At 43.3% G+C, this 10000-nt stretch overlaps 2 protein-coding genes across 2 annotated transcripts in view; one reads left to right on the forward strand and one right to left on the reverse strand.

Annotated features, from left to right (window-relative positions):
- wdr77 (WD repeat domain 77) overlaps window positions 1-104 on the reverse strand; it is a 5407-nt gene extending 5303 nt beyond the window's left edge. Inside the window, exon 1 of the mRNA XM_060858020.1 lies at window positions 1-104. This exon is cut by the window's left edge and continues 156 nt beyond it. The gene's annotated coding sequence lies outside the window, so the exon portion shown is untranslated.
- A 2361-nt stretch (window positions 105-2465) lies between these two features.
- Window positions 2466-10000, forward strand: part of lamb3 (laminin subunit beta 3) — an 8157-nt gene continuing 622 nt past the window's right edge. Inside the window, exons 1-21 of the mRNA XM_060858525.1 lie at window positions 2466-2612; window positions 2869-3023; window positions 3248-3362; window positions 4294-4367; window positions 4445-4633; window positions 4734-4797; window positions 4919-5103; window positions 5223-5343; window positions 5568-5756; window positions 5848-6003; window positions 6142-6329; window positions 6711-6807; window positions 6919-7279; window positions 7363-7529; window positions 7682-7893; window positions 8077-8280; window positions 8380-8524; window positions 8652-8859; window positions 8981-9122; window positions 9274-9450; window positions 9953-10000. The exon at window positions 9953-10000 is cut by the window's right edge and continues 103 nt beyond it. Coding sequence (XP_060714508.1) covers window positions 2579-2612; window positions 2869-3023; window positions 3248-3362; window positions 4294-4367; window positions 4445-4633; window positions 4734-4797; window positions 4919-5103; window positions 5223-5343; window positions 5568-5756; window positions 5848-6003; window positions 6142-6329; window positions 6711-6807; window positions 6919-7279; window positions 7363-7529; window positions 7682-7893; window positions 8077-8280; window positions 8380-8524; window positions 8652-8859; window positions 8981-9122; window positions 9274-9450; window positions 9953-10000 — 3231 coding nt within the window. The 5' untranslated portion in view covers window positions 2466-2578. The remainder of the gene's footprint in view (window positions 2613-2868; window positions 3024-3247; window positions 3363-4293; window positions 4368-4444; window positions 4634-4733; window positions 4798-4918; window positions 5104-5222; window positions 5344-5567; window positions 5757-5847; window positions 6004-6141; window positions 6330-6710; window positions 6808-6918; window positions 7280-7362; window positions 7530-7681; window positions 7894-8076; window positions 8281-8379; window positions 8525-8651; window positions 8860-8980; window positions 9123-9273; window positions 9451-9952) is intronic.

Here is a 10000-nt window from a genome sequence, read left to right on the forward strand (position 1 = left end):
ACCTTAATAAACCCCTCGGATTTTCCTGATTAATGAGTGTTAACTGTGCTATACAACTTCATTACACAGATGAATGAATCCATGTGAATCAGTGCGCACGCGCTCGTGTTCACTTCCGCTTCCGGGTCTCCACTGTATCGGTATAACCGCTGAGCTCTTGTAAGATCTTACGGGCAAATAAATTATTATAAAACTGAATATTGAGTATTTAACTTTAAGCGTCTCTAACGATATATTGTGTTGTGCAAAATTATAAAAGTATTAGTGGATGTGTAAATGCTTCAAACAGCTGGTGAGCAGCGCCACCCAGTGGGCACTAAAACCTAGGGTTAGGGTTAGTCAGAGTAAACAGCGCCACCCAGTGGGCACTAAAACCTAGGGTTAGGGTTAGTCAGAGTAAACAGCGCCACCCAGTGGGCACTAAAACGTACAACAAAGTAAACAGCAGCACCCGGATGTACAAAGGAAAAATAAATATCACTGTTTCATTAGTCAGCGTCCCTGACAAGAGCAAATAAAATGTTCGCATAAACATTAGACATTATTTTATCATTTATTTTATTATTTACCAGAAATCCTGAACAGAATAAGTAGCGTGTCTGTGCGTGTGTGTGTTTGTGTCTTTCTGTGTCCTGAACAGAATAAGTAGCGTGTGTGTCTGTGTATGTGTGTTTCTGTCTGTGTGTGAGTGTGTGTGTGTGTCTGTGTCCTGAACAGAATAAGTAGCGTGTGTGTCTGTGTATGTGTGTTTCTGTCTGTGTGTGAGTGTGTGTGTGTGTCTGTGTCCTGAACAGAATAAGTAGCGTGTGTGTGTGTTCATGAAGTATTGGGACATTTCATCTCCATTAAGAGATGTTCCAGCTCCAGTTGGACTCTGCTTCATGATGTATTCGGACATTCTACGAGCAGATGTAACTCCATGTGGTCTTTGAGGACAACAACCTCCTCATCACTACAACATTTATCAGACTGTATATTTATAATCACACCCCCAGTGTCACCCAGATGAGGATGAGGTTCCCCTTTGAGTCTGGTTCCTCTCAAGGTTCCTTCCTTTACCATCTAAGGGAGTTTTTCCTCCCCACAGTCACCTGAGTCACCTCAGACTTGTTCATTGGGGATAAATACATACACATTTAAATATATCTAATATTAACCTGGAACGTTTGTATAATATTAATCTTTATATTATTCTTTATAATAACCTTTTGTTCTATGTTTATGTTCTGTAAAGCTGCTTTGAGACAATGTCAATTGTTAAAAACACTATAGAAATAAATCTGAATTGAATTGAGAGAGAGACATTTCAGCACACTTCTTATCACCATGGAAGCCTGTCTGACAGATTCAGGTGTGTTAAATCTGTGTCTGGTGGGTCTTTGAGTCAGAGAACACACCCTTATTCAATCACTTGTACACACTCTCACACACACCTGGCTGGTTCAAACCTGCAGTGGAGGAACATGAGGTGAAATCAGTAGCCTAGGGCTACAATATAGAACACCACACCCAGAACAACAGAAGATTTCTTTTTAGTGTGAATTCACATCAGAAGCCCTTCAGGAGGAGAAGAATCATCAGAATGAACTGTACTGAATAATTAAATGATTAGTGACTCGAAAACACCAGGAATCTTCCTCACACTGATCCACCAGTGACGTTTGAGTAGTGTTAGAGTGTAGTTACAGGAGAAGAATCCACACCTTGGTGGTGTGTTAGGTTATGGGTGGAGCAGATCCAGTTTAAACTTCTGCTCTCTCTGTGTGTGTGTGTGTGTGTGTGTGTGTGTGTGTGTGTGTGTGTGTGTGTGTGTGTGTGTGAAGAAGCAGCTGTAACGTGAGCAGGATTATTGCTCACACATCCGCTGAATATTATGAGCTGCATCTTAAATCCAAAGCTCTCTCTGTTTAAGGCCATGTGCCAAATGCTGTAAATGTAAAAACTCCTTACAAAGTATTTAATACCTTAAATATCCAAAAGATTATTAAATAAATGGCTTCAGTAGGTATGAAGCCTGACATTGACATGACATTAACATTAAGAGTCAAACACTACTGTAAGTGTGAAAGGAAACTGCTTAGTGTTATTGTGTCAGTAACAGTGTAGAAATGTACAGACATCTGAGACAGTAGTGCAGGTACATGAACATCAGTGTCAGGAGAAAAAAGACAGAGAACTCGAACATTATTTATTTCAACATGTCTGAATGCGACTCTCAGGAACATGTCTAAACATTAGCACATAACATCTTAGAGGTTTAGTCTTTGGGTTTTGGTTATAGTTGTGTTTTAAAGTGATATAAAGGTCAGTGTTAGGGGGCTACAGTCTAGGGTCGGGGTATAAGGGTGATGTTTATGGCATTGAGTTTTGACTCATCAAGACGTGTGTGTGTGTATGGGCATGTACACAGTACTGTGATACACACTTCCTCACAGTGCCACGCCCGTCACAATAATGACTCAAAACACACGCACACACGCACACACACACACACACACACACACACACACACAGGTGTGTCAGTGTATAAAAGCGGCTGAGCTGAGTGTTATAGAGCAGTTGTGTTTATTTCTCCAGTATGAAGACTCTAATTATTCTACAGATCACTGCAGGTACGACTTTATCCTCTCTCTCTCTCTCTCTCTCTCTCTCACACACACACACACACACACACACACACACACACACACACTGTCTGAGTCTCTGAACTCTAATAGAATATTACACTGTATTAAACGTGAGTTTTATAATTCATACACATATAAAGCTGTAGTATTGAGTACTGTGGAGTATTTCAGAGTTAGAAATCATGTTTTTTATTCTCCCTGTCTTAGTTACACTGTGTGAACATCTGTGTGTTTGTTGCAGCATTAGCAGTAGTGTGTGTGGCACAGCAGGAGTGTGTGAGCGGGGCGTGTTATCCTCCGCTTGGTGATTTACTGAGTGGCAGAGAGATTGAACTCAGAGCCTCGTCTACATGTGGTCTCACTGGTATTGAGGTGTTTTGTACACCATTAGGACAGGTATACACACACACACACACACACACACACACACAAAAACTTAATGCACAAATAGAAGCGATTAAGGAGATTTAATGCACAAATTAATCCTCATGCCTTAAATAGAACACTATTTTGTATTGTTATTGGGACACAGGGAGAAGTGATGTTAAAATATTATTTACTTCTGTGTGTGTGTGTGTGTGTGTGTGTGTGTGTGTATATGTGTGTGTGCGTGTGTGCAGTGGAAAATGAGGTGCTGTCCATGTGACTCAAGAACTGCAGAAGGTCAAAACTCACACACAATCCATAACGTTCTGAGTGCAGCAGGAGCTGGGCGCTGGTGGCAGAGCAAGAAAGGTCAGGATACACACACACATACACACACATACACACACATGTACACACACATGTACACACACATACACACACAAGTACACACACATGTACACACACATACACACACATGTACACACACACGTACACACACATGTACACACACACATACACACACGTACACACACACATACACACACATGTACACACATGTACACACACACATACACACACACATACACACATGTACACACACACTCACACACATGCACACACACATACACACACATGTACACACACACACACTCACACACATGTACACACACATACACACACATGTACACACACATGTACACACACTCACACACATGCACACACATGTACACACACATACACACACATGTACATACACACATGTACACACACACACATGTACACACACACACATACACACACATGTACACACACATGTACACACATACACACACACATGCACACACACATGCACACACATGTACACACACACACTCACACACACGTACACACACACACATTTACACACACACACACACACATGCAAACACACACATGCATATACACACACTTTCACACACATACACACATACATACACACACACATACACACGTGTACACACACACTCACACACATGCACACACACACACTCACACACATGTACACACACACACATTTACACAGCACATTTACACACACATACACACACACATTTAAACACACACATGCGTATACACACACATTCACACACATACATACACACTCGTACACATGTGTACACACACATATACACACACGTACACACATACATATACACACATACATAAACATGTACACACACGAACACAATCATTACAATGTGATTACTAAACTTTAATGTACATATTGCTTGTGTGTGTGTGTGTGTGTGTGTGTTCGCAGATGTGTCTTCTGTCACTGTAGAGTTGGACCTGAAAGCGCTGTTTCATATTGACAACCTACTGTTGTACTTCAAGGTATACACATATGCATTAACACACACACACAGTAACAAACACACACACACATTAACACACACGACCCTTCCCCCTAGGGTCCCAGGCCAGATGCTCTGGTGATTGAGAGGTCGTCTGATTTTGGAAGGTCGTGGACACCAGTGATCTACATGGCCACTGATTGTGAATCCACTTTTCCTCACGTCCTAACAACGACCTCTGACCTCGACAACCCCCACTGCTACACACTGCCATCCAACGCCAATAACCCCTTCCAGGACCAAAGGGTAAGAAAACATAATTCTATTTTTCCATGAACTGATTATGAATGATTATTGATTATTTTTGTTAACAGTAGTGATTGACGTGTGTGTGTGTGTGTGTCAGGTGTATTTCCACCCTCTGCTGCAGTACTCCAGCATTCCTCACCCACATGAACATAAGATTGAGAGTAAGCATCCTCCAGTCAGACTGACTAGGCCTTAGAGTCTCTGACTTTTTCAGTCTTTCATTAACTGAGTGTTTCTAAACTGTCGTGTCTCACACTCTGATTGGTTGATTGGTGTTTTCAGGGCTGTCAGGTTACACAGGGCTGCGTGTGAACCTGACTCAGTTTGGGGCGGTGCCTTACACACCTGGCCGACACCCATCACGTTTCTATGCCCTGAAGGAGATAAAGCTAACTGGCTCCTGCTTCTGCCATGGCCACGCTGACCGCTGCCTTCCTGACCCCACCTCCAAACTGCCCAACACAGAGGTACTCTAACACACACACAGTACAGCGTGAACAAAGGTGTGGCCTTTGTGTCTGTCTTATGATGTTCTAGTGCTAAACTAATCTTGTGCATGTCTTTGTGTGTGTGTGTGTGTGTGTAGGTATATAGTGTATGTGACTGTCAACACAACACAGCAGGTGTGAACTGTGAGCGCTGTGCTGACCTTTACAACGACCTTCCATGGCAACCAGCAGAAAGAGACAACACACACACTTGCAAACGTACGACACTACTGAACTATTACTGTCATGTCTGATGGAATTGTCACGACTTCTTTTAACCATTGACCCATTCGTGCATCAGGAACTCTTGGTTGCAAAAATATTATCAACTGTTGTAGAAATGAAATTATTTTACTGTGGTTCCTCTCAAGGTTTCTTCCTCACATCATCTCAGGGAGCTGACTGATATAAGGATATGATATATATATTTGTGTGTGTTATAGGTTGTGAGTGTAATAATCACGCCCATCGTTGCCATTTTGACCCTGTGCTGTATGAGCTGAGTGGCCGAAGGAGTGGTGGAGTGTGTGAGGCGTGTACACACCACACAACAGGAACACACTGTGAGAACTGCTCTAACAACTATTACAGGAACCCCAGGAGCAGCATGCAGAGACCTGATGCATGCTTACGTATGTCACACACACACACACACACACACACACACACACACACACACACTGCAGTTTCATCCCTATGCTGATGATTTGTGTATGTGTATAGGGTGTCAATGTGACAGTGCGGGGTCAGAGGTCAGGCGTCAGTGTGACGAGGTCACAGGGAAATGTCTCTGTAAGAAGAATGTGGAAGGAGCGCAGTGTGACCGCTGTAAACCTGAACACTATGGCCTCAGCAGTCTGAACTCACTTGGCTGCTCCAGTGAGTCACCTTTAACTTTTATATTTCACTAAGATAATAATAATAATAATAATAATAATAATAATAATAATATTAACTGTATGGGTCAAATAAACACCATCATCAGTACACTGTGTGTGTGTGTGTGTGTGTGTGTAGAGTGCTCCTGCAGTGCACTCGGTTCTCTTCACAGTGTGTGTGATGCAGTGACAGGTCAGTGTGTGTGCAGGCCAAATGTGGTAGGAAGGTCATGTGACCGGTGTGCTGAGGGATTTTGGAACTTGTCATCAGGATGTAGAGCATGCGCCTGTGACCGCACTAACGCCGTTGGCAGCTCCTGTGACCAGGTATGAGCTTTCATTTATACATCTGAGCACTTAAGGGCTTGCAGCTTGTAAAAGCCTCATGACCTTCTGACCAGTAGCCCAAAGAAGGAATGCTCGAGACCTTGACGCATAATAAGTGTTCGAATGTTCCATCTGTTTGTAAGATGAATGACCTCAAACTTCTTCTGCTCCGTTCACACAGATACTTTAATTCATTCCTCAAATCATCCACAAAAACACTTTCTATAACTTCTGCATAGTGTTTAACTCTGTAATAATGTTTAAGATATGAATGGGAAGTTCATGGGAAAGTGTGTGTGTGTATAGTTAACAGGTCAGTGTGTGTGTGTAGTTAACAGGTCACTGTTTGTGTAGTTAACAGGTCAGTGTGTTTGTGTGTAGTTAACAGGTCAGTGTGTGTGTCGTTCTGGTTTTGGGGGTCGAACCTGCAGCAGCTGTCCAGAAAACACATTTGGAGACCCACTAACTGGCTGTAGACGTAAGACTCTTGTGTCACTCTCTTTGTCTCAGTAATAAAACAACAACAACAACAATAATAATAATAATAATAATAATAATAATAATAATAATGCCTCTCTGCCCCTGCCAGCATGTGTGTGTGACCATGTGGGTAGCGTGTCCGGGGGCTGTGACCGTCGTACAGGTGTGTGTGTGTGCAAGCCAGGTGTGGAAGGGGACAGGTGTGACATGTGTGGGCGTGGTCACTGTGCTCAGTTCCCTAACTGCCCCATCTGTCCATCCTGCTTTTTCTTACTCGATGGAGAGCTACAGAACTTCAAACTCCGTCTGCATCGCTTCACACACACACTGCCCACACAAATACCTGTACACACACTTATACGCATCACAGACACACAGCTAAAACTTCAGCAACTCCTCAGTGCCCTGCAGCAGCTCCCTAATGACAGAGACCTATACAACAACTATACACTCCTTTTACACACACTGCGGTGAGTCTCTCTCCCTCACACACACACACACACAACACACACACAGAGTAATGTCCTCACATAGTGTTACCTCTCTCTCTCAGGTCTGAGTTGGACTTGGTGGAGGAGGATTTGAGGCGTACAGGTGTAGTTTATACTCCAGATCTGGAGGTGGACCTGAGCAGACTCCAGGAACAGCTCTCTAACCTTCACCTGAATTACAATGCCAAGAAACAAGCATCAACACACTTCAATGGCTCTAACTATGCTGGTACACACACACACACACACACACACACACAGACACACACACCAGTGAGAGAAAAACAGAAATACATTGGAGTTTCCTGTAAATAGTTATCATACTTTAAAATGTGTGTGTATATACATACAGATATATAATGTGTGTGTGTGTGTTTGTAGGAGTCCTGGATGCTGTTAAAAATGCCTTCAACAGATCCACAGACGCTGTGAAACGTGCAGACAGAACTGCAAACACTGTGGACAGGTCAGCGTCAGTCAGAGAGGATGCCATTAAAGGCCTACAGCATGTACAGCCAATAAACATGCAGAACCTGCAGATGCTCATGGAGGACCTGGCAACCCGTCCAAACCTCACACCTACAGCCAAACAAGTGAGAATACCAACGAATAAAGCCCACCTTGGAGTAGAATTAGGACTATTAACATCAATAGGTCATTCCACTATGACTCAGTGTCAGCTACATTGCATACATTTACATGCAGAATTAAGTAGGTTAACTATTGTAAATAAGCAGCGTATGACAGACTGCACCTCTTTATGTTTGTGTGGTTAGGTGTGTGGTAGGAAGCGTGTTTCACCGTGTACACCACAGCAGTGTGATGATGAGCTGTGTCCTGAAGACGGAGCATCCCGCTGTGTTGAAGGACAGAAGTGTGTGGGAGCTTTACCATGGAGTCAGAGGGCGGAGCAAAACACAGTGAAGGTGAAAGACAAACTGAAACAACTCAACGACAACATCTCTCAGGCATACAAGCAGGTAACACACACACACACACGCACACACACGCACACACACACACAAACACACACAAATAGTTGATAGCAGAAGTTAGAAATACTGCCCTCTGATCTGCAGATTCAGAAGTCCCAGGACTCAACCAATCAGGTAAGAGCATCTGCAGATGAGCTGTCCAATCAGACGAAGCATGCTCGTGATGACATTGACGAGGGACTGAAGGACATTAGAGACTTCGTTAGGAAGCTGAAGGACTTTCTGTCAGGTGACTTCTGCAGATGATGCACGTTAAAATGGATTAAACATTTCGTATATGAGTTCATAAACATATGAACATCGACATTCATGTATATGTATTTATTAGTCGTGTGTGTGTGTGTGTGTGTGTGTAGACCCGACCTCTGACCCTGCAGCAGTGCAGCGTGTGTGTGAGGGTGTGTTGGGGGTGAAGCTGCCTGAGACGGTTGATGCCCTTAAAAAGAAGCTGAAAGAGATTCAGGATGTTGCTGCCTTGCTGCCTGACACCAGCATGGTCCTAAAGAATGCCAGCTCACAGCTACAGGAGGCACGGCAATTACTGCAGAACGCCAAGAACGCCAGGTACACAACATGCAAACACACTAACACACAACAGGCTGAAAACTATCCATCAAAACTACGGTGTTACACACTAATTTGTTTCCTCAATTAATGCGAGTGTGTGTGTGTCCTTGTCTTGTAGGGACATGGCCCTGGATCTGCAGAACACCACTGATGGGGTTCTAGCATCCCTGAATCATGGTGAGAGCGCCCTCGCTGACATGGAGGAAAAACTGCAGCACAACCTTGACAACAATAACCAAGTCAGAAATGATATCCAAAACGTATGTAAACATTCAGCATCTGTAAACCTTGGGCTTCTCTAAACCCGGGACCTTCTCTAAACCCGGGACCTTCTCTAAACCCGGGACCTTCTCTAAACCCGGGACCTTCTCTAAACCTGGAACCTTCTCTACCTTTGTGTCTTTGTCTCAGGTGAAGGATGTTCTGTTTCCTGTCGAGGGTTTAGTAAACAGAGGGCTAGGGGTATTGGACACTTTGCACGCTATGCTGGACCCCCTAAAGGAGGAAGTGCACAAAGGAAGGGAACTAGTGGAGAATGTGGGAGAGAATGCAAAGGGGGCAGAGCATGAAGCCAAAACTGCAGCACAGGTACACACAACACTACACAACATTACACTACACCCTACACTACACAACATTACACTACACTACACCCTACACTACACAACATTACACTACACTACACCCTACACTACACAACATTACACTACACAACATTACACTACACAACATTACACTAGACCCTACACTACACCCTACACTACACTACATTACATTACACTACACAACACCACACTACACCCTACACTACACTACATTACATTACACTACACAACACCACACTACACCCTACACTACACAACATTACATTACACTACACAACACCACACTACACCCTACACTACACAACATTACATTACACTACACAACACCACACTACACCCGACTGAAAAGTGATTCCCAAATGAATCAGTTCCTTTGTAATATTGGAACTGATTTGCACCAACAAATCAAATAAATTTCATCTTTACACTTTAACAAAATCAGGCTTTTTTATGATGATGATGATGATGATGATGATGATGTGTAGGACCTGGAATTGCTGCAGCAACAAATGTTGACGCTGCAGCAGAATATA

This window comes from Tachysurus vachellii, chromosome 22 (assembly GCF_030014155.1).
Source record: "Tachysurus vachellii isolate PV-2020 chromosome 22, HZAU_Pvac_v1, whole genome shotgun sequence".
NCBI classification, from domain to species: domain Eukaryota; kingdom Metazoa; phylum Chordata; class Actinopteri; order Siluriformes; family Bagridae; genus Tachysurus; species Tachysurus vachellii.